The sequence below is a fragment of the Panicum hallii genome, chromosome 7 (assembly GCF_002211085.1).
Source record: "Panicum hallii strain FIL2 chromosome 7, PHallii_v3.1, whole genome shotgun sequence".
Lineage (NCBI taxonomy): Eukaryota > Viridiplantae > Streptophyta > Magnoliopsida > Poales > Poaceae > Panicum > Panicum hallii.
In genome coordinates, this window is record NC_038048.1 from 22,117,181 (window position 1) to 22,141,824 (window position 24,644).

Here is a 24,644-nt window from a genome sequence, read left to right on the forward strand (position 1 = left end):
ATGGGTCAATTAACTAGTGTGGCTCAAAGTCACTATCGGAATGCTGACCGTCAAGTTACTCAAATAGTGGAATTACAAGCCCTGGTGACTCAGAAAGAGGAAATCATCGCAGCACGGGATGAGACTATCCTTCATCGAGAAGATCAGATTAACGAGAGTGATCACATAATCACTCAGCGCGACACTATTATTGAATTCCTACAGGCACAATTCCATGATCTGATACTTGAAGCTGATGATGCCCAGGCGCACCTTGAGGAACTACAGCAGCAACCGATACTTCCCGCTGCACCTGCAATGCCTGAAGTAGAAGAAGATCCGAAAGAGATTGAGGGTGTTTCAGAGATTGACTCCGAGCACGGGGATCCTGTTCTTAGTCCCTATCACTCTTTTTCTGGCGGTCAATCTTCTGTAGGCAACTTTGACGATTTTTAGTTTAGCAAATCGTCGACTATCTAGATGTAACCTATGGGAAGTGTAATAACTTAGGCAGTGAGTAACTTATTTAGATCTCGTGCCATTTGTTGTAACCTAGATGGCCTGTGTAGGGATCTTTCGGATGTGTGATGTGGAGAACAATCAGAATCGGTGTTGTAATATAAGCTTCCTGTTTTATCATCTTATTCACTATCCTTAAGTTCTGAAATGAGATGATTGAATGGAATGTATGCATTGTTTATCTAAGTAGTATATTTTCTGAAAATGGGAGTGAGGCTATATGGTTAATAATGGACATCTCCTTTATTTCAGATGGTTGGAGCCACGCGCGGAACCCCGGAAGGTTTTCGGGCAGATCAGGTCAGCGGTTCTCAACAACCGCCACCACCACCTCCCAACCTTGCCGAGGTTATGGCTCGGCAAACTAAACTTCTCAACTTGCTGGTACAAGCACAGCAGCACCAGCAACGTCAACAGTTCCGAGGAGGTCGTGATGACCTCAATCCTCCAGTGGCCAGCTATCAGGATTTCATCAGTACCCAGCCTCCATTTTTCAGTAAGGCTGAAGAACCCTTGGACGCTGATGCTTGGCTTCATATCATCGAATCGAAGTTCGCTTTATTGACAATACCTTGAGCGGACTCAAGCAAAGCTTCCTTTGCTGCCCAGCAACTCCGTGGTGCTGCTCGGATATGGTGGGATAATTTCTACACCATGCAGCCTGTAGGGCATGTTATCACCTGGGATGAGTTTCGGGCAGCTTTCAGGGCACATTATATTCCAGAAGGATTGCTGGAGTGAAAGTTGAATGAATTCTTGGCACTTAACCAAGGCACCAGTACAGTCCTCCAGTATGCACAGACTTTTAATCATCTGTGTCAATATGCAGGATATCATGCGGATAATGACGCCAAGAAACAAGATCGTTTCCATCGGGGCCTTAATACCAAGCTCAAGGAACACCTGAATCTTGTAAGGGCTAATAATTTCAGCGAGCTGGTTAATATGGCCTTAACCCAAGAAGATTGCATCGTAGCACATCATGCTGAGAAGAAAAGAAAGACCCCTACTGGAACCTCGAGTGCTCAATCACCGAGGTATCAGGTTGTTCCAAACACACCGTTTAAGGCACCGCAGCGGAATGCCCCAACTGGTAGATTGGTTTTCAGGCCACCCCAACCACAAGGAAGGTATAGACCTCCCGTTCCTCCGCAACAACTACAACAATCTGGCCCACGGCCAAATGTTCAACAAGTGCAACAGAGAAGTAGCAATCATCGTTGTTTCAATTGCGGAAGTGCGGATCATTTCATCAGAGATTGTTCGTGGCCCAAGAAACCTAATCAAGGGCAGAGTTCTACTTAGGGTAACCAGAACAAGGGCAAGAAACTGATGATGCAAATCCGGCAAGGGCGAATCAACTTCACCACTTTGGCAGAACTTCCAGATGGAGCTCCCGTCATGTCGGGTACATTCTCTATTTACCACAAATCAGTTGTTACATTATTTGATTCAGGAGCAACACATAGTTTTATTAGTAATAACTGTGGTACCCGAATAGGACTTGATCCTTATCCTACCCAAGGGTCCTATATGATCTCTACCCCTGGAGGAAATATCACTTCCAACCAAATGATTAGAAGTGTGCCAATTCAGTTAGGTAGTAAAGAAATCAAAACTGATTTGGTTGTACTAAGTTTGGAGGGTATTGATGTTATACTTGGGACAAACTGGATGACTAAACATCAAGTATGGCTAGACATTTCTTCCCGAGTTGTCGAAATTGATTCACCATATTATGGGGTCACCACCCTTTATCTGCCTCAGCAAGAATATTTGCACCCTTGCACTTATACTATCACAAATATCAAAGTCAAGGATATTCCTATAGTCTGTGAATACCCCGATGTCTTTCCAGACGACTTGCCTGGAATGCCACCAGATAGAGACATCGAGTTCATCATTGAACTTCAACCGGGCACTGCTCCTATTTCAAAGAGGCCGTATCGCATGCCTCCAAATGAATTAGCGGAACTGAAAATCCAACTCCAAGATCTTCTTGATAAGGGTTATATACGCCCAGTGCCTCACTTTGGGGTTGTCCTACTCTCTTTGTTAAAAAGAAGGATAATAGCCTAAGGTTATGTGTTGATTATCGCCCACTCAATGCGGTAACTATCAAGAACAAGTATCCTCTTCCCCGTATTGATATCTTATTCGATCAATTAGCTAGAGCTAAAGTCTTTTCCAAGATTGACTTACGCTCTGGTTATCATCAGATTAAAATCAAGCCTTGTGACATTCCAAAAACGGCTTTCTGAACCAGATATGGATTATATGAATATCTGGTTATATCTTTTGGACTTACCAACGCACCGGCATATTTCATGTACCTCATGAATTCGGTCTTTATGCCGGAACTCGACAAATTCGTAGTGGTCTTCCTTGATGACATTCTGATATACTCCAAAACTAAAGAGGACCATGCTAATCATTTACGTGTCATTCTTCAACGACTACGTGATCATCACCTTTATGCCAAATTCTCGAAATGTGAATTCTGGCTGGATAGTGTGAAATTTTTGGGACACACTATCTCTAGTGAAGGCATATCGGTTGATCCAACCAAAGTCCAGGAGGTTATGGACTGGAAACCTCCAACTTCAGTCCATCAAATTCAAAGTTTTCTTGGATTGGCGGGATACTATCACCGATTCATTCCAGATTTCTCCAAGATAGCTAAACCTATGACTGAGCTGCTTAAGAAAGAAGTTAAATTCCGCTGGAATGATAAGTGTGATGAAGCCTTCACCTTGAGAAAACTTCTGACAACTGCCCCAGTACTAGCTCAACCAGATAACACTCAGCCTTTTGATGTCTACTGTGATGCTTCTGGAACAGGCCTTGGTTGTGTTCTTATGCAAAACAACCAGGTCATCGCTTATGCATCTCGAGCACTTCGGAACCATGAACAAAATTATCCAACTCATGACCCTGAATTGGCAGCTGTTATTCATGCTCTCAAAATCTGGAGACATCATCTTATGGGTGCTAAGTGTAATATCTACACTGACCATAAGAGCCTCAAGTATATTTTCACTCAAGCTGATCTAAATATGAGGCAAAGGCGTTGGTTGGAATTGATCAAAGACTATGACCTTGAGGTACACTACCATCCAGGCAAAGCCAATGTGGTTGCGGATGCACTTAGCCGCAAAGCACATTGTCATTGTTTATCCGTAGCAACTTTCAGTGACACTCTCTGCAATCAGATGAGAAAGCTCAATCTAGAGATTATTCCTCAAGATGATCTGAACTTGCTATCTATCGAGTCTACTCTTCAAGATAAAATCATCATGTCTCAATTACATGATGAGGGTATCAACATTATCAAGTTAAAGCTATCTCAGGGAGAAGCTAAATACAAGTGTTTCCACACAGATCATCAAGGAGTGCTATGGTTTAACAATTGTATTGTTGTACCTAAAGATCATAAGCTTCGTAAACAAATCCTTGATGAAGCCCATTTATCTCAATTCTCTATTCATCCTGGTAGCACCAAAGTGTATTAAGATCTACAACAACATTTTTGGTGGACCAGAATGAAAAGAAAAATTGCCAAATATGTATCTGAGTGTGATACATGCTAGAGAGTCAAAGCTAGCCATTTAAAAGCTTCTGGTGCACTTCAACCACTACCTATTCCGTCATGGAAATGGGAAGACATTAGTATGGATTTCATTGTCGGTCTTCCCAACACCTTTCGAAAGCATGACTCCATATGGGTAATCATTGATAGACTCACAAAAACAGCTCATTTTCTTCCTGTGCATACCACTTACTCAACTAAGAAGTATACCGAAATCTATCTGGATCAAATTATTCGGTTACATGGTGTTCCTAAGACCATCATCTCTGATCGAGGGCCCCAATTTATTGCACATTTTTGGGAACAATTACAATCAGCTCTAGGAAGTAAACTGATTCGAAGCTCTGCATATCATCCCCAGACTGATGGACAAACTGAGCGAGTTAATCAAATCCTTGAAGACATGCTCCGAGCTTGTATTATTCACTATGGTACAAGCTGGGACAAGTGCCTTGCTCTGGCTGAATTCTCTTACAACAACAGTTATCAAGCTAGTGTTCAAATGGCTCCCTTTGAAGCATTATACAGTCGAAGATGTCGAAACCCTTTCAGGCGAGTGCTGCTAGACGTGGACGCCATGCCTTACGTACCAGAATTGTTTTCCGCACGAAATCCGCCCAAACCAGTGAGTATTCGACTACTTTTTGTTGAGAACAACCTCTGTTATGCCATTACTAACTGAGAGCCTGCTGCAGGGGCATACGAAGTTGTACTGCAGCTACCCGCCACAGCCTGACATCCCCCTGCCAGACCACCTTCTCCCCAGCGCCGCTGCCGAAGCGAAAAGGGCTCGAGTGGCTACCGCTCAGCGCAGCAGCGAGTGCACGGAGGACGAAAGCCCCCTGGTGGAGAAGGAAACCGAAGGGGAGGCGAGAAGGGACAACTCCTCTGGACCAGCCGTGGAGTTGACCGAAGCTCTGCCCTTGGTGCCGCAAGGTCATCGGGTAGTGCGCAAGCGAAAAGCACAGGAAATCAAATCTTCTGGTTACTGATTTGCTGCTTTGTTATATTGATGAACATCGACATGGTTACATGCTGACGGTATCCGTTTGTAGTCCTTCCACCTCTTCCCCCAGGACCGAGCCCGAAGAAGTGGGAGCAGCTCCGTCTGCCACCACTGCCATCACCATCGCCATGGCGGGGACCGCGCCACCGGCTGGTGAAACCCCACCACTAGCGACAGAAACCCCGCGCCAGGCCTTGCGGGTGAAGAGGGCCATCAAAAAGAAATCCGCACTATAAGTTTGCATCTGGTTGCACGATAAAGACTCCGCTCTTTTCGACTTGTGTGATTGTAACATTTAGGTAATTAGGGATATAGACACTAGGTATTAGTGAGGTATATGTGTGCTGGCTATGATACATGTGAGTAGTACAAAAGACTAAGGGTATAGTTGTAATTCCTGTAAAATGTAGGCTTTTATGTGAAAATAAGGATCTATGTGTGATTAAAGCAAAAATTTAAGGACTAGTATGTAAAAATACAAGTAATCATGACATTCTGTGAAAATTTATAAACCTATCCAAAATTTGATCAAATTTAGGTGGGTAAAGACAAAGGTAATTTAAATTCCATCTTTGTTTGAAAAGTTAACATAAAAAGCTGTAAACTTTGAGTTTTTGAACTTAAGCCCTAAAGCAATGTTGTAGAGTTTGAAAAACTCTACAACTTTCATTTTGGGCACTTTCTCATTTGATCTTTATATCAGTGAGAAATTTTAATTTACCGAGAGGCCCTTGAATTTTCTGGAAATCTCAAACAAGTCCCCCGAACTCCTCCCCTCTCTTCTTCTTCCTCGTGCATGTGCCCCCCCCCCCCGACTCTGCTCGCCTGCCGCCGGCAGTGCTGCGCCTCTGGCCGTCGCTCTACCGCCGCCGCCGCGCCACCTCCTGCTGGATTAACTCCCACGCGTCATCCTCTCTTTGACCCCGGCACCAGTTACCCCCTTGCTGCCCTCCTCCGCACGCGCCACGGCATCCCGAGCCGCCCGCCGGCCGCCACGCATCTCATCACCGTCGCTAGCTCCTGCTTGCCTGTGTAATGCCTCTCCTGGCCCTAAGGCAGGCTCAGCTGTTGCTTTGTGACTTGCTTCACTTCCCCGAACGCCTTAAGCCGTAGCATTTTCTCTTCTCCGAGCTTGAGCTCTCGACGGACCCCCGCCGCCTTTGCTGTCCACCATCGCCAGCAGCCCTCGCTCCTCCTAAACCCCAATCCAAAGCTGCTAGAGCACCGCCGTGACCCACTGGTGCTCTCCAGCCCGACCAATTTCACCCTTTCGCGCCCGAGCTTCGTCTTCCACAGCTCCGGCTACCTCGAGCTCCGCCGCCGCCCTCGGCTCACCGTGGGCAGCACGATCCGAGCATTCCAACACCCCTACGACCCCCTAACCAGCACCACATCATCACCCCGGAGCTCTACGACCACTTCGTGGCATCTCTAGTGTCTTGCATCGCCCTCCCGACGCTCGCCGGCGTCTGTTCCCGCCGCCGCCGCCACTGTCTTCGTCGGTTGCCCCTCATCCGACCTGTATGCTCTCGATTGACTGCGCCTACACCTTCTCCATGTCTCACTGGTTCTCGTGCGCAGGTTCCCTGCTGACATTGACCGCCGGAGCACCGCCATCATCGTCGACCCCTCCGCCGCTGCCTTAGGCTCTAGTCGGGATACCCTTTTCCGACCACCACGACCCTCGATACGTGGTGCATTCGAACCCTCGTGAGCCCCTGAGACTTTCCCTACCCTCGGACCTCGCCGCCGGTGATCCCCCTCGCCGGAACATGGCCGCCCCCTTCCCGTTCCCCTTCTGTCTCTGGCCCAGGGATCTCGGGTTAGAAGATTTAGAAACCTAGGGGTTATCTGCAAACCAAAGACTCATCTGAATAGTGCTAGAAGGACTTCTTTGTGTTATTTTGGATACAAACTTTGAAATTTTGTATCAATTCAAGGAAAAATCATAAAAATACAAACTAAAATTGGTCAGACTCCAGTTGTTGAGATCTACCACTTTACTTAAAGGATGAAATTCAGTTTCTGAGTGTTTGGTGCTTTAATTTAAATGTTAAGTTTACTTAGTTATAGGCTTAGAAAACACATAGTAATTGATAGAAAAATGATAAAAATGTGAAACTAGTTGTGTTAGTTTTCTTTTGGCATGTATAATTTAAGAAAAATAATTGTCCTATTATTTAAGTAGTATTTTTCTTAATATACAAGTTTATTTATGAATAATGCATAATTAACCTTAATAAATTAATATCTATGATTTTAAATGCTCACAAGTTATGAAAATGTTCTAGGGTTCTGTTCTTAAGTAATATAACCTGTCATTAAATTCTCAACCTAGGCTTAGGTGTCAAACAACAAAAATAAGTTTGGACATAGTATAACGGGTCCCTAATTTATTTTTAACATAGGGTTCATGTAAATACTTGATATAGCAAATAAATAAAGCTATTTAATATGGTTTTTTTAACCCACCTCAACCTGTTACCTTATGCCACTAGTTAGATGCTTAGTGAAGTTAACCCTGCTGTTTAAGGTATTTAGGTAAAATGGTTAATACTCAATAAATAACTGCCCAGTGCAGGAACAGATTGCATAGGTAATAAATTTATTCTACTTTCGTTGGATTGCAACTCTATTATGAAATAACATAAAAGAATATGCATTCTTCAACTCATAGTTTTGCATATCATGTAGACTCGACTACTCTCGCCGATGGTGATTACGAAATGGTTCTGGAACAAGGAGTAGAACCAGCCGAAGATCTCGGGAACGCCGTCGAAGGTTTAACTGAAGCTCCAAACCAAAGTTCGGACAACTTTAACCCTACTGCTCCCAATCCTACGCAAGAAGGCAAGCCCCGGACATAACCCACTATTTTATTTACACTGCCATTTATATCTATTTATACATTTCTATGCATTAAGTTCTTAGGTATTGTTTGGAACCCTAGTTGCATAATTCTAGGAACTGATGTACTGAACACGAGAACTTGAGTCCGACTAGCCGCTATGCTAATAGGACCGGTAGAAGTTGGATGATTTCCTGTCACTCGCACGATATAGGAGTTGTAATGTTTACATTCCTGTTATCACTATAAGGATGACGGACGGGAGTTTTGTGAGGTATCATGGTTGAGATGATACCCGTCTGTGTCGTGGAAATTTGATAAGGTCGCAGTGTGTGGTAGTGCGGGTTAAGCGTTTGAAAGTACTAGCCACATGCCGCGAAATATGGTAAACGGTAAGTCTAGTAACCAATCGGTACGAGGAGTGGACATACCCCCCACCACATGTATTTGGTTCTTCTGGTTACTTAGTTCGACGTGTGGGAATACGTGTTGCAAGGGCAACCAGGAGTACGGGTTTTGTAGTCGCGCTACAGACGTACGTCCTACACTTTGGAAGTGCGTATGGTCCTACAGTCGCTTGTGGTGGCTCTGATCCACGAGTCGGAATGAAAGGCAAACGGTTGCTTCGGAATGACCCTTTGGTATTCCAAGCGTGTGTGTTAGGTTTACCCTTGCAAGGTTTGAAATTTGATTCAGGAGTCGTCCGTTTCTCGCGGAGATTGAGACTGCTTAATCCCTTTGCCACATAGAGTAACAAGAGCAACTTTGTGATTATCAAAGATGATGCTTGGCTAAAGATTTTACCATACTTGAGTAGTTATAGGTGCTTACCTAGACTGGATAATCAACTAGAACCTGAAAGCTAAAAGTTGAAATTAAGGATTTACTCTTTGTTGCTTTTCAGCTGAAAATTCTACCCAAAACCTGAAAAGCCTACATAAGTCTAGGTACATGGCTAAGTATACTATAAGCGGGTAAGACTTGCTGAGTATTAGCATACTCAATCTTGCTTTGTGACTATCTACTTCAGGTAATCTCCCTGATAAGCCAGCTTTCATTACACCGTGGCCCTACCCCTACCTGATGGTTGGTCCGTGGAGTGGGATCCGTCCCCGGCCAACACAGATTCCGCCGAGTGATATCGTGCCAGGGCTAGCATGATATCCATAGTATCGTCGTGTACAGTGTCCGTGTTTTCAAACTCCGCTGCTGTGACCTAACACTTAAACTGTTTTGTAATAATGTCCCTTCATTGGGAACTAATGTAGCTTTTATATACTTATGTAATATACCTGCCTGTGATGTAAAGTGTAATGGTATTTGTATCTCTGGACTCGCCTTCGTGCGAGGTACCTTGTTTGATCCTGCTTTCGGTGGTTTATCGGGACGTTACCCGACAGGCCAAGGTATTATACCGTTTGAAGCACGAGGTAGCCCTCAAGAGAGGACTCGCGTACTTGAGCCGGTGTAATTCAGGTTGGTTCTGCCACAGTGATGACAGACGCGGCTTCGCCAGGGCTGCAAGCGCCGTGAAGCTCCAGCTGAAGCCAGCCACGACTACCCCAGCCCCCAAGTCCTCGACCCGAGAAGAGTCTACAAGCGCCGGGCCAGTCACAGCTGCTCCAGCCCCCAAGCTGTCAGCCCCCGTAGGGTCGACGCCCATGGAGCCAGCCCCCGAGGCGGACACGATGCTGCCCGACTTGCTGCCTCCCGAGCTCCAACAAGGCGAAGCCGGAGCTGGTGGCGAGGAACAAGTCGAGGCCCCTGATGCTGCTCGTACAGATGGCACAGGTAAGCATCTGACCGCCCATGGCTAACTGCTGAGACCCAGGTGTAGTATACTGAAAAACAGTTGTTCTTGTAGGTGCCCAGCAGACACCACCAGAAGAAGCCACCGGGGCCTCAAAGGGTCCCGGTGAAATACTGAAGGCCGGGCCTGGATACAAGAATGTCATCAACACCGACCTGGTGGATGACCCAATGCTAACCACCGAGAACATAAGGGGCTTCAGGAAAGCTTTCAAGGTACTACATGACTTTGCCATGGTTATTCCCGAGAACTTGTCTGCTTGTATGCTTTGTCGAATAGTTTTGACTCGATATTCTCGTTTGTGTAGAATGTGATCACTCACTCGCAGAAGAAATCAGAAAAACTAAAAGCAGTTGTGAGTGGTCACCAAGAACTTGCTGCCCTGGATAAATGCGTATCCGAGGAGATTACGAAGAACGGCTTGCTGGAGAGGAAGCTCGAGATGTTGGAGCATGAAAGGACTCGAGAGACATGGCTCCTCAAAAATGACCTGCGAAACCTCGAGAAAGCCAACTCCGAGCTCCAAAAACAACTCGAGGAACAAAGGAAAACGTACCAGGAGCAGCTCAAAGAGCAAAGGAAAGTGCACCAAGGTAAGCCATTGCTTCCCTCGAGTACTTGCATTTATCAGTTTATCCTGGACTCTGAAAAACTCTTCGCCACAGAACTTAGGAAAACCTTAATGTATAAAGAAGAGCTGCTTACTGACGTGAAGAACCTGCTGTATCGCCATACAGATGACGTCGAGAGGTTGCAGAAGGTGATCGGTGACACTGAACAACAGTTCGCCAACTGCCTTCAGCAAGTCAAGACGCTGGGTGAGAAGGATGAGCAGCGACAGAAGGAGCTGGAGGACCTCAAGGGGGCCGCCCCAGAGCTGGTGGACATGGTGGATCCACCAAAAGAAGTCAAAGCAAGCCAGTGGCCCTTGCTAGAGCGACTTCGCGAAGCCCCGAAGAAGGTGCTCAAGTTCCTCTCAGAAGCTCCTGTCGCGTGCGTCAGCAACACCCTTTCGTTGGTGAAGTCCTTCTTGCTAGACGCACAGCTTCAGGGAATGGCAGCGGACTGCACCGAGGAACAATTCGACGAGTACCTCCGAGAAGCCCGACCTGTATCAGAACAAATAGTACAAAGTGTACTGCAGGATTAGGGTGTGAGAAACAAATACTCATTCTCCTATATATATATATATATTATATTCGATGTCTCTACTTGTTTGTGTGCCTTGGCTAAATTGGCATTCAGGCTTAAAGGCTGAGTAGTAGACGCTACCTTGGGTGCAGCGACCCTGAAGATAGCCATAGCTCCAAGTAGGAACTTATCTAACAGGTTAACCACAACCCGATCGAGCGGGTCTAAACTATTAGAAAAGAACACGAGCGTCGTCGCGGGAGTGCCGTGCTTAAGGCAGAAAAACAAAACTACCCTGAGTGCATCGACTCTGGATGTAGTCAAGGTCGCTCCTCGTATGAGCGTGCTCCAAGGGTTAAGTAGGAACCAGACAAGTGGATCGAACCCGTTGGGAGCAAACGCGTGCATCGCCGCGGGTCTGCCGTGTTTATGGCCAAAAAATGAAACTATCCTGAGCGCAACGACTCAGGATGTAGTCGAGGTAGCTCTTCACGCAAGCCCATCCAACAAACTGGGTATAAACCAGCCGAACGGATCAATTTTTGTTGGAATAAATGCAGTAGCGAGTGACCATCCAAGGTCGCGGCGGAAGTCGATTCGTAGAAGGTAAGAACGGAGCCGAGGCCTCCGTCAAATCATGAAGTCGATAAGATATAAACGTGGCCATAGCCTCCGTGTGTTCACAAAGGGATTTACAACCCGAATCTTGTGACACATGACCTCCAAATTGATTTGAAGGAAAAAGACCGCCTAGGCGCTCGGGGATTCAGCTATCCCCGACCATCTTCTCATGGGTAGAACTTGCGTAGGTTCTGATTGTTCCAAGAGTTCGGGACATCTTGGCCCTCAGGGTATTCTAGTCGATATGACCCTGGTCTTGTAATCTGCTTGACGACAAACGGACCTTCCCACCTTGAGTTGAGCTTGTGTAGGCTGGATTCGTCCTGAATGTGACGTAGGACAAAGTCACCGATGCCGAATGACCGTTCCCTCACGTTGCGATCATGATATCACCGGATCCCCTGATGGTATCGGGCTGACTGAACAAGAGCAGTGCAACGAGCCTCTTCAACAGAATCGAGCTCTAATTGCCTCGCCTCGTCCGCCTCGACTTCGTTGTACATTTCAACCCTTGGGGATTTCCACATGATGTCGGCCGGCAAGATAGCTTCAGATCCGTATACGAGGAAGAACGGGGTTTTTCCTGTGGCTTTGGACGGCTGAGTCCGAAGCCCCCAGACAACATGTGACAGCTCATGTATCCATTTGCCTCCCTTCTTGCTGTTTTTTTCATAGAGTCTTTTCTTGAGGCCATCGATTATCATGCTGTTCGCTCTTTTGACTTGTCCATTGGCCCTTGGGTGTGCAACAGATATTTAACCTCGATGTATGCATTTTCACAGAACTCCCAGAACTGGTTGGCCGTTAAATTTGATCCCAGGTTCATGATGATGGTATTTGGGAAGCTGAAACAGTGCAAGATATCAGAGATGAAATCAACAACCCGATCTGGTGTGAGCTTGGCTATCGGCTTGTACTCGATCCACTTGGTAAACTTGTCGATAGCCACCAACACATGGGTGAAACCGCCTGGCGCCGTTGTGAAGGGCCCAATCATATCAAGGCTCCAGCAAGCAAAAGGCCAGGATGGCGGTATGGTGATGAGGCTGTGGGCTGGAACATGAGTCCGCTTGCCGAAGAATTGACAATTTTGGCACCTGCGCACAAGATCCTCCGCATCGGATACTACGGTGGGCCACCAAAAACCGGCCCTGTATGCTTTCCCAACCAGCGTTCTTGAAGCTGCGTGGTTGCCGCAGACCCCTTCGTGAATCTCCCGCAGTATGTCGTAGCCATCTTCCTTTGTGACAAACTTCATGAGGACACGTGATTGGGCGCCGCGCCGGTAAAGCTTGGTGTCGACTAGGACAAAGCCCTTACTTCTGCGCATGACGCGTGCCGCCTCTGCGCTCCTAGCATCAACTCCTGCCGGTAGCCTTTGATCTCAGATGAAGTTGATAAAAGCCTCTCTCCAATCCTCCCCCAGCGTCATAACCTCTCGATCGGGTTGTTGGGGACCCGCGTCAATGGTTACCTGTGGAGAAGATTTGATGGATGGCTGCTTGAGCTCCTGCACAAAGACTCCCGGTGGAACCTGAGCGCGAGTGGACCCCCGCTTGGACAAAATATCTACGCCAACGTTGTGCTGTCGTAGCACATGATGAACCTCCAAGCCAGAAAATTTGCTTTTCAAGTTGCGCACTTCCTGCACATAGGCATCCATTGTCTCCTTGTTGTAGTTCCACTCTTTGTTGACTTGCTGGACAACAAAAAGAGAATCGCCATACACAAGTAGTCGCTTGATCCCTAGTGATATCGCCAAGCGAAGCCCGTTCATGGATCTTCTTCTTGTTGTAGAACGAGAATAGGATGGATTCCTATAGTTATCTATTTGCAAATTCATTACTTAATAACGATCTTATAGTATGAGCAAAGCTTCATACTCGGCTTCATTATTGGATACCGCCCATAGGATCTGAAGGACATACTTCAACTGCTCACCTCGTGGAGAAATAAGCAGAACTCCAGCACCACCGCCATCGAGCTTGAGAGACACATCAAAGTACATGGTCCAGTGCTCTGGCTTGTCGACTGGAGACTTGATTCTCCCTCCATTCGGCCATAAAGTCGACTAGAGCTTGAGATTTGATTGCAGTGCGTGGCTTGAAGTCGATGGACAAAGCCCTAGTTCCACTGCCCACTTTGATATACGCCCCGTGGCATCTTGATTATGAAGAATATTCGCCAACAGGAAATCCGTAATCACAGTGATCTTGTACTCGTCGAAATAATGGCGCAGCTTTCTTGATGCGATTAAAATTGCATATAAAAGCTTCTGAACAGTGGGGTATCGTACCTTGGATTCAGAGAGTACTTCACTGATGAAGTAGACAGGCCTTTGCACTCCAAACGCATGGCCTTCCTCGCCTCGCTCGACTACAATAGCACCACTGACAACATGAGTTGTTGCCGCAATGTAGAGTAGTAGATCTTCCCCTAGCAATGGTGTTGTAAGGATCGGAGGAGACTGAAGGTGATGCTTCAGATCCTGCAGAGCCCGCTCAGCCTCCTCCGTCCAGTGAAACTTATCTTGGCGTTTTAGGAGCTTGAAAAAAGGTAGTCCTCTCTCCCCGAGTTGGGAGATGAACCTGTTCAAGGCTGCCATGCATCCTATTAGCTTCTGCACATCTTTGATTGTGGCCGGAGCCTCCATATCGGTGATGGCCGTGATCTTTACAGGGTTGTCTTCAATGCCCCGGTTGCTGACGATGAACCCGAGCAGTTTCCCTGAAGGTACTCCAAAAATGCACTTGGTTGGGTTGAGCTTCCACTGAAACCTGCACAGACTGCTAAACGCTTCCTCCAAATCTGTAATCAAGTCTCCTGAATCCCTGGTCTTGATGACCTCATCATCCACGTAAGCCTCAACATTCCGATGCAGCTGATCTGCAAAGCACATCTGGATCGCACGCTGATAAGTTGCTCCTGCGTTCTTTAACCCGAAGGATATAGTTTTGTAGGCATATGTCCCGTATGGGGTGATGAACGCTGTCTTGATTTGGTCCTCCTCCTTGAGCACAATCTGGTGATAACCTGAGTAACAATCAAGGAAACAAAGTAGAAAGCAGCCTACCGTCGAGTCAACGACTTGATCAATGCGCGGCAGCTCGAAATGATCCTTCGGGCAATGCTTGTTGAGATCGGTGTAATCAACACACATCCTCTATTCATTATTCTTTTTGCGTACAAGGATAGGATTAGCTACCCACTCTAGATGGATTACTTCTTTAATGAATCCAGCCGCGAGGACTTTAGCTATCTCCTGTTTGATGGCCTCACACTTATCATGGGCAAACCTTCGCAGGCGTTGCTTTTTGGGCGTCGTCTTTGGGTGTACATTCAGACTATGCTCGATCAACTCCCTAGGCACCCCTGGCATATCCGCAGGTTTCCACGCAAATATGTCTCAGTTAGCCCGAAGGAAGCTGATGAGCGCGAGTTCCTATTTTTCACCTAAGCTCGCACCGATGACAGTGGTCTTAGATGAATCACCTTCCTGGAGCTGGATTGTCTTGAGGGCCACATCATCGGTCGACTAGATGCTCGACTTGCTGGCCTTTCTAACGGGAATCTCCAGCCCGAACTGGGAGAGCTGTTGCGCGGCTGCGAATACCTCTCCTGAAGCATCTGGCACATGAGTAGTCAAAGCATACTGGATCGCCTCCTGATTGCAATCATACGACTTCTTCAAGTCGCCTCGGAGAGTAAGTACTCCACTTAGTCCTGGCATCTTGAGAAGCAGATAAACGTAATGTGGCACTGCCATAAACTTGGCGAGTGTCGGATGATCCAATATTGCATGATAAGAAGATTCAAAGCTGGCCACCTCGAACTTGATGAATTCAGTACGGTAGTTCTCCCTTGTGCCGAAGGTGACTGGGAGGACTACCGTACCAAGCAGGTGAGCCGCGTTACCTGGGATGATACCATAGAAAGGGGACTTGCTCATAACCAGCATGTCCTTGAAGTCCAGGCCCATCTTCCTTAGAGTGCTGGAGAAGATGAGGTTAAGGCCGCTCCCACCATCGATGAGGACCTTGGTGAGACTGACCTCCACCACGACAAGATCCAAGACCAGGGGAAACTTACCAGGCTCCGAAAAGCTCATCCACTGGTCTTCCCGGGAGAACGAGATGGGGACCTCCGACCAACGGAGTGGTCATGGCACCGCCGGCTCAACGGACATGATCTCTCGAAGAAGCAGCTTCTGGTCCCGCCTGGAGCCGAAATCCCCATCTCCCCTGAAGATGACGTTGACGGTCTTCAAGGCGTCCTGGAACTTTGGGTTGCGCCCTTGGTCCTCTTGGTCATCATCCTTGGGTTCTTTGTTCGCAGGCTTCTTATTCTTCTTGCCACCACTGGAGTTGCTGAACGTCCTCCGGAGGTGGTAGCAGTCGATGGCCGCGTGATTGGCACCTGGATGCCATGGGCACTTCTTCTGCAGGAGCTTCTCGAATTCCTCCTATGTCGTCGACTTCTTGCCCCGCGAGGGATGATCCACAGCCGCGATGAGATCATATGGCTTGCGCTTTCGGGGTGGACCCGAATAGTCCCGCTAGCCTTTGTCGTTATGATTGTCGTTTGGGCGCCTCAGATTGCTATCTTGGCGCCACGGGAACCGCTCCCGCATCTTCTCCTCCTGTTCGGACCAATCGTGCATCATATCACGAAGGCCCGCAACAGCCTTTAGCCTGTTCCGCCCAAAATCCCTGTAGATGCCTGGGTCGGTGATGCCATTGTAGAAGCAGTCGATGATGTCATCCTCCGAGATGTTCGCAAGGGTGGCGCGGACATCGAAAAAGTGACACGTGTAGGACCGCAGAAGCTTGTTACGTTCCTGTTTACACTAAGCAAGATCGTGACGAGTACCTGCGCGAGCAATCGCTCCCTGGAAGTTGTCGATGAAGACCTTCTTGAGCTGCTCCCAGGAGTCGATGGGGTTGTTGCTAAGGCTCTCCAGCCACGTGAGCGGCACAGGGTCCAAGGCCATTGGGAAGTAGACAACCTTGGTGATGTTCGAGCCCCCTGCGACTTCGATGGCTGTGGAGTAGCAACGTAGCCACTGCTGAGGAGCCTGCTTGCCATCATACTTGGTGATGCCGATCGGCTTGAAACCCTCAGGGTACTTGTAGCTGCTGAACCGCGCAGAAAAGGCTGGAAAGTGGTCGCTGCAGTCAGTACCTTCGGTCTCGACTTCCTCGCAGACCTTGCGCCTGGAGTCGATCACGGACCGCGCATCGCGGCCTTCATTGATGTGTTGGCGCAGGTCTTCTGGAAGAGACCGGTGATTGGCCTGCCGCGGGTTACCCCCTGGAGGTGTCTGCTGCCTCCTGCCAGGGGCCTGGCTCCCGCGGACGTTGTCGTTGTTGTGGCTGGGCTGAGGTCGAGGGCGTCCGCTAGCCGTTCGGCTGTGAGCCTAGCTCCGAATCTCACCCACGCGCTCCTCCCTGATGGTGGACGCCAGGTTTTGCTGATCCAACTAGATCCATGCCCTCTGCGCATAAAGAAGTGCTTGACGCACATTCATGGAGTGGATCGGGTGCGTTCATTGCGAAAAATTTGGACGCGACTTTGTTTAGAGAACTTGTGCGTTAATGGCACTAGTTCGGCAAGTTTTGCATCGACTTTTCTGCAGTAACGAAACGGTCCGAAACGGCTCAAAACATGAGTTATGGGTCCAATGGAGTGGATCGGGTGTGTTCATTGCGAAAAATTCGGACACGACTTTGTTTAGCGAACTTGTGCGTTAATGGCACCAGTTCGGCCAGTTTTGGATCGACTTTTGTGCAGTAACCAAACGGTCCGAAACGCCCCAAAATATGAGTTTTGGGTCCAATGGAGTGGATCGGGTGCGATCGTTGCGAAAAATTCCGACCCCACTATGTTTAGCGAACTTGTGCGCTAATGGCACCAGTTCGGCCAGTTTTGCATCGACTTTTGTGCAGTAATGAAACGGTCCGACACGCCCCAAAACATAAGTTTTGGGTCCAATGGAGTGGATCGGGTGCGTTCGTTGCGAAAAATTCAGACGCGACTTTGTTTAGCGAACTTGTGCGTTAATGGCACCAGTTCGGCCAGTTTTGCATCGACTTTTGTGTAGTAACGAAACGGTCCAAAACGGCTCAAAACATGAGTTATGGGTCCAATGGAGTGGATCGGGTGCGTTCGTTGCGAAAAATTCCGACGCGACTTTGTTTAGCGAACTTGTGCGTTAATGGTACCAGTTCGGCCAGTTTTGCATCGACTTTCGTGCAGTAACGAAATGGTCCGAAACGTCCCAAAACATGAGTTTTGGGTCCAATGGAGTGGATCGGATGCGTTCGTTACGAAAAATTCGGACGCGACTTTGTTTAGCGAACTTGTGCGTTAATGGCACCAGTTCGGCCAGTTTTGCATCGACTTTTCTTGTGGCAGAACCAACCTGAATTATACCGGCTCAAGTACGCGAGTCCACACCAGAGGGCTCCAACGTGCTTCAAACGGTATAATCCCTTGGCCTGTCGGGTAACGTCCCGATAAACCACCGATACACAGGATCAAATAAGGTTACCTCACACGAAGGTGAGTCCAGAGATACAATCACCATCACATTTTTACATCACAGAGATTTACATGATTCACAAAAGACTGTCTTAACTCTAAGTTAGCCTAGCAGATTATGTTGGCTCCTACCACACAAAGTCGAAACAGGCATTCAGATACAAGCACATATTTCAGTACATCAACGTATCAAACAAAGCAATCAGGTCAATCCATCATAACATGATGCATGCACGTTCTACATGTCCTCACAAACAAAAATAACTGCCAAGTAACCTTGGACTTACGTGGTTAAGTGCGGTGGCATCATATAAATACGTCTCTCCCTATAATAACTAGTCGATAATCCTAACCGGTCAAAACCTATCGAGTCGTGATTAGCATTCCTGCAGAAAACACCATATGTATATACTGAACCTTTCATGCCAGCATGTCATGAAAGCGTCCCCAATCATTACTGTTCACTATAGGAACAGCATCTGCACAATTACCGCCGTACAGACAACGTTAACATACGTCGTGAAAACAACGTATTCACGGGGGTACCGCAAAATGCAGGGATGTTGCTGTTCATACCCCCTTACCTAACTATATACTCCCAATGTAGTCAACCGAAGTTGGTACATTGGCAGCATCTCAAGTAGGCCACTGCTTGAGAAACAGCGTTCGGTTCGCATCACCGACGGGAAGGCCAAGCTCCCTCAGTTGGCTGAGGATCCTTACCTTCTTACCTCATCAGCGAAGATGTCATTACAGAATGTAAAGTTGGGGTTGTGCATGAATTTAAGTTTTGACGGAAAAGTAATGCTGGTAGTTAGGGTTATATATATAGCCACCTCTATTTCCCTCATAAGCATTACCCTAGGGCTTTACGTACTAAGCTCAATCCTTAACGAATCCAACGTAGTTTTGCCAAATACTTTGTTGGTCAAACTTTTATACTGAAAGCATTTTTAAGGTAAAATGTATCTCCAGAGTAACCTTATAGCTCTGATACCAGCTGTGGCAGAACCAACCTGAATTATACCGGCTCAAGTACGCGAGTCCATACCAGAGGGCTCCAACGTGCTTCAAACGGTATAATCCCTTGGCCTGTCGGGTAACATCCCGATAAACCACCGATACACAGGATCAAATAAGGTTACCTCACACGAAGGTGAGTCCAGAGATACAATCACCATCACATTTTTACATCACAGAGATTTACATTACAAGAGTTTTCAAAAGCAGTACATTACAAACTGCTAAAGCTATGGTTTTTGGCAGCGGAAAACATACGCGATGATTACAACTCGTCGTTAAGACGGATGTCATGCTAAGCCCGGGCATGACATCACCCGTTATCACCAGTGCTGGCCGGGGACGGAATCCATTCCACGGACCAACCTTCTGTAAGAGCACAGGACCAAGGCAAGGGAAGAGTAGGGTCTTCACAGATGTCACCTGAAAAACATACAACTAGCAAGGCTGAGTATACTAATACTCAGCAAGGCTTACCCGGGGTTGGGTATACTTAGCCCATAACTAGACTTATGAAAGCTTATAATAGTTCTGGGTTTAGTTTCAGCTGGAAAGCAACAAAGAGTAGATCCTTAATTTCAAGTTTTAGCTTTCAGATTCTAGTTAATTATCCATTCTAGGTAGGCACCTATAACTAAGCAAGCATGGTGTAATCTTTGGTCAAGCATCATCTTTGATAACCATAATATTGCTCTTGTTACTCTATGTGGAAAAGGGGATAAGCAGTCTCATTTCATCGTGAGAGGCGGACGATTCCTGAATCGAGATTCAACCTTGCAAGGTAAACCTAACTCACACGCTTGGAACACCACAGGGTCGTTCCGAAGCAACCGTTTACCTTTCATTCCGACTCGTGGATCAGATCCACCACAAGCGACTGCAGGAACATACGCACATCACTCGTGCAGGACATACGTCTGTAGCGCGACTACAAAACCCATATTCCTGGTTGCCCTTGCAACACGTATTTCCTCAGTCGAACACAAGTAACCAGAAGAAGCAAAACGAGTGGTGGGAGGTATGTCCACTCCTCGGGCCGATTGGTTACTAGGCTTACCGCTTACCATATTTCGCGGCATGTGGTTAGTACTTTCAAACACTTAACCCGCACTTCCACATGCTGCGACCTTAACAGATTCAACAACACAGACGGGGTATCACCTCAACCATGATACCTCACAGAACTCCCGTCCGGTATCCTTATAGTGATAACAGGAATATAAACATTACAATTCCTATATCGCGCGAGTGACAGGAAATCACCCGACTTCTACCGGCCCTATTAGCATAGTAGCTAGTCGGACTCAAGAGCTAGTATCCATCACATTGGTTCCTAGGAGAATGCAACTAGGGTTTCAAGCAATTCCTAAGAACTTAATGCATAGAATACGTAAATAGATATAGATTGCAGTGTAATAAAATAGTAGGTTATGTCCGGGGCTTGCCTTTACTGGTGGGGCTGAAGTCAGTAAGGTTAAGGTCTTCCGAACTTTGGTTCGGGGCTTCAGATAATCCTCTGGTGACGTTCAATTGGTCTTCAGGAACATCTTCCGTAGACTCCGTGGAGATCTCGTAGGTACCGTTGCCGAAGTAATCGTATCTACATGCAATGCGATATTTCATTCAAAGTGTGCACATAAAACTACCTTACTTCACCATACAATTGAAATCCAGTACTCATATAACATACTACTTACATAACAAACAAAAGATTTGCAACTAAACTTGGATAGAGCTATAGGGAAACAATTATTTAGAATCAGCTACATGTTGAGGGTTACAACAGAGCTGATTGGAAACAACGAGGGTTTAGCTAATTGACGAGTGCATCAGGTTCCTAGACGATCGATGAAAGCATCGATTACTTCAGCAGAGGGGTGATTCCTAAAGCAGTTGTGTCTTAACTGAGATGTGCTTAAGTGTTATTCTAGGTAACTGGGTGTGGTTGTATCGACTCGATCACGTCAGCACAACAATTGAGTGACGTACTGCCGATTGGAGTGTGGTTGAGGGTATATGACCGATAGATATAGATAACCGATCTCTCAGTCGATAAATCGACTGATAGAAGTGTGTGGATAAGGATGGGGAAACTAAGGATCGATCGGCCGTGTTTGACAGATATGGAGAAGCAACCAAAATCGGCTTGGGGTCAGCCGATGGCAAGAACCCTAAGATCATGTGTGCACCTCAGATTGATCAGCTATGTGATAGCCGATGTAGGACGGAACAACAGAATTGTATCGGTAGTAGCCGATACTAGAAAGGTAACAACCGTATCAGCTAATCGGTCGATGATAGAAGTATCGACTGACAGCTGTTACACAGAAACATCCTAGACTCAAGGAAAAAGGATGCTTAGCAGCTGAATCAAAAGCTGATGCTGAATCGCAGCTGCAGAGATGTATAAGCTAAGCAACAGATGCACATGAATTAACAAAGACCTTTACACGAAGAGAATTTTACGGAAACGGCAATCAAGACAAGGACAACGTCTTGACGGTAAGGAGATGAGCACCAAGGTGATAGGATTAACTAACCGTCACCTTTCTTCACCTAAAACATATATCCTATACTTTATCTTCCAGCTATAACATATGCATACAATATAAGACACAATACAACATTCATTCCCTAACATTTGACCTAAACAATTAGACCACACATCAAAGACTTCAACTCAAGGTCACAACATAAAACTTGTAGATTTTGACCTAGGGTTTCAAACAAAACTGATTTTATATTTTTATGAACTTCCTACGAAAATCTATGAAATGTAGAAGTTCATCGATTTGAAATACAAAAAGCTTTGGAAATTTTACAAAGAACACCCTAGAACTTTTTAAACATAGCAATCAAGTCCCTGGTTCGGGAAAACAGATAACAGGAAGTTAACGACGATATTCCGGCAAAGGAATCACCGGCATTAGAAAGATTCAAAGAATCAGGGCAAACCTTGGTTGTGGAGAAGAACAGACGGAAGGTGATTTTCCGTGGCGAACAAGATTGGCGATGGGAAGAGCTCGATGAGAGGGTTCACGAGCTTTCTTGAGGTGTTGTGGTCTTGTTCGGATGATCGGTGAAAGGTAAGAGGTGCTGGATGTTGTGGACTTAGGGAAGAAGCCGATAGGGCCGGATTGGTTCGCTATGCCATCTCTTCCGCGAACCTCAGGGTTTTTCGGCTCACGGGCTGAATCTTTTCTGCTCATGCTCATGCACTGCAGAAACACATCTGGTATGCCCGTGCCATCACTTGCAAGGCCGCCGTACCTGGCTGCAGCTCCTGTGCGTCACTCTCGCTCGCACAAGGTGTAGCTCTGCCGCCTTTTCCGCCAGCTGCGACGCCATCCGAAATGGCCTACCACCGCCACGGGCAGAACGCTTCCGCTCCACACTTGCGGACGTGCTAGCCCAAATCAGCCCGGACCTCTGCCTGCGCTTAGCCGCGCCACACTCGCTCCTTCTGCCTCTGCGAGAACCGAAGCCCGCTACACCGGGGCTATCTCCATATCTTCCGCGAGTAGTCCGCAGTGCCGCTTGATCTCATTTGTTGTTTTCACTTTAACGGCCTCTGACATCCTCCACGCGCGATTTAACTACTCCTTGGGCGGGTCCGCCTGCAGCCGCCGCATTGCAACTCCTCTCGCATCGCGCGCGATCTCCCTACACATCGTCGCCTTGCACGCCGTGCAGTTGCTCTTCCACTTCCTGCTGCCGAACCCGTGTTCGCCCGACCTTGTAGCGTCACTCCCGCACATCCACGCACCAGCGCCCACTCTGCTCCGCCGCGCACGTGCTACTCGATCCGTGCGCCCGCATCACCAGCCTTCGCTCCTGTCCGTGCCACTCCACGCGCTACTGCTTGCTCCGGCTGCTCGCCTCCGCGCAAGTGCGGGTCCCGCACCTGCCGCGCTCGCGCGCGTCCCGCACTCCTGGCCTGCCTCTGCATCCGAGCCAGCGCGCTCCCGTTCCAGCGCTGCGCCCGCAACCAGAGCCGCTCGCCACTTGCCTAGCTCCGCGCCAGTGCCTGCTACCGCATGCCCGCGCTAGTGTCCGCGAGCCGCAGCCCCAAGCCGCGCGCTCGCACGCCAGCTAGCGCCGAGCCGCCGCGCTCCACCTGCGCCCGGCCCGCACTGCCGCACCTGCGTTCGCCTCCACACCGTGCGCTCCCCCGCTCCTGCGTCGCGCACGCCAGCCCGCTGCCGCCCTCGAGCCCGCGCGCGCCGCGCCCTGCCGCGCCCGAGCCAAGCCGCCCGGCCTTCGCGCACGCCTGCGCTCGGGCCTGCGCCCGCGTGGGGCCGCCCGCGCGCCACCAGCTGCCGGCCGAGCCCACACCGGCCTGCAGCAAGCAAAGGGAGGGAGGTGGGGAGAGGATAAGGGAGAGAAAATGTGACTGCCAGTGAAAGAAAAAGGGAACCGTGTAGAAGATGAACAGAAAGAGGAGAAAGAGGAATGGTTTTCCCCAAGGGCTTATGTGTAATTACAGAAAACTACGAGGGTCTGTTTGTAAAACAAAATTTCCCGTTGATTTAAAACCCAAATGAAGAAATGCCCAAAACGAAAGTTGGAGAGTTTTTCAAACTCTACAACATTGCTTTAGGGCTCAAGTTCAAAAACTCAAATTTATATTTTTACACGTGAATCTTTGAACAAAAGTCGGATTTGAATTGTTTTTGTCCTAAAGAACGTAACTTTATAAAATCCAGGACCTAATTGCAAGCATTTATGACACGTCATAATGACGCGATAGACTCGTCATAATGGTTGGATAGACATGTCATGATGACTTGCACTTTTTACACTTTAACCCTAAGTAAATTTTAAAAGTTACTTTTGTAAATCAGACGTTTGCAATAAAGGACTTATACTTTTATAAAATCACATAAATACCCTTATTTTTACCACTTTACCCAAAATTTTTACACACTTCAACGCACACATTTCAAATGCAACTTTTGGTTAAATATATATTTTTACAAGACATAAAGTAAGAAAAAATTTATTTCACTTATTTTGAAATTACCCTAATCCAAATACATTTTGCAAAAACAACCCTAGGTTTTTCTGTAATTACAAAAATACCCCTTTTTACTTGCACTTTAAATTTCCAAAAACTTCACACAAACACACATAAGCTTTATACAAACAGACACATATTTCACACTAACAAAATATATCCCTAGCATTACGAATACACGAACTGTCACATTTCTGCAGTAACGAAACCATCCAAAACGGCTCAAAACATGAGTTATGGGTCCAATGGAGTGGATCGGGTGCGTTCGTTCCGAAAAATTCGGACGCGACTTTGTTTAGCGAACTTGTGCGTTAATGGCACCAGTTCGGCCAGCTTTGCATCGACTTTTGTGCAGTAACGAAACGGTCCGAAACGCCCCAAAACATGAGTTTTTGGTCCAATGGAGTGGATCGGGTGCGTTCATTGCGAAAAATTCCGACGCGACTTTGTTTCGCGAACTTGTGCGTTAATGGCACCAGTTCGACCAGTTTTGCATCGAATTTTGTGCAGTAACGAATTGGTCCGAAAGGCCCCAAAACATGAGTTTTGGGTCCAATGGAGTGG

General features: G+C 47.4%; 1 protein-coding gene across 1 annotated transcript; it reads left to right on the forward strand.

Moving 5' to 3' along the window:
- Positions 1 to 23,100: 23,100 nt before the first annotated feature.
- On the forward strand, positions 23,101 to 23,466 carry LOC112900533 (predicted GPI-anchored protein 58). Its single transcript, XM_025969388.1, has one exon. The coding sequence runs from the start codon at positions 23,101 to 23,103 to the stop codon at positions 23,464 to 23,466; it is 366 nt and encodes a 121-aa protein (XP_025825173.1).
- Positions 23,467 to 24,644: the final 1,178 nt, after the last annotated feature.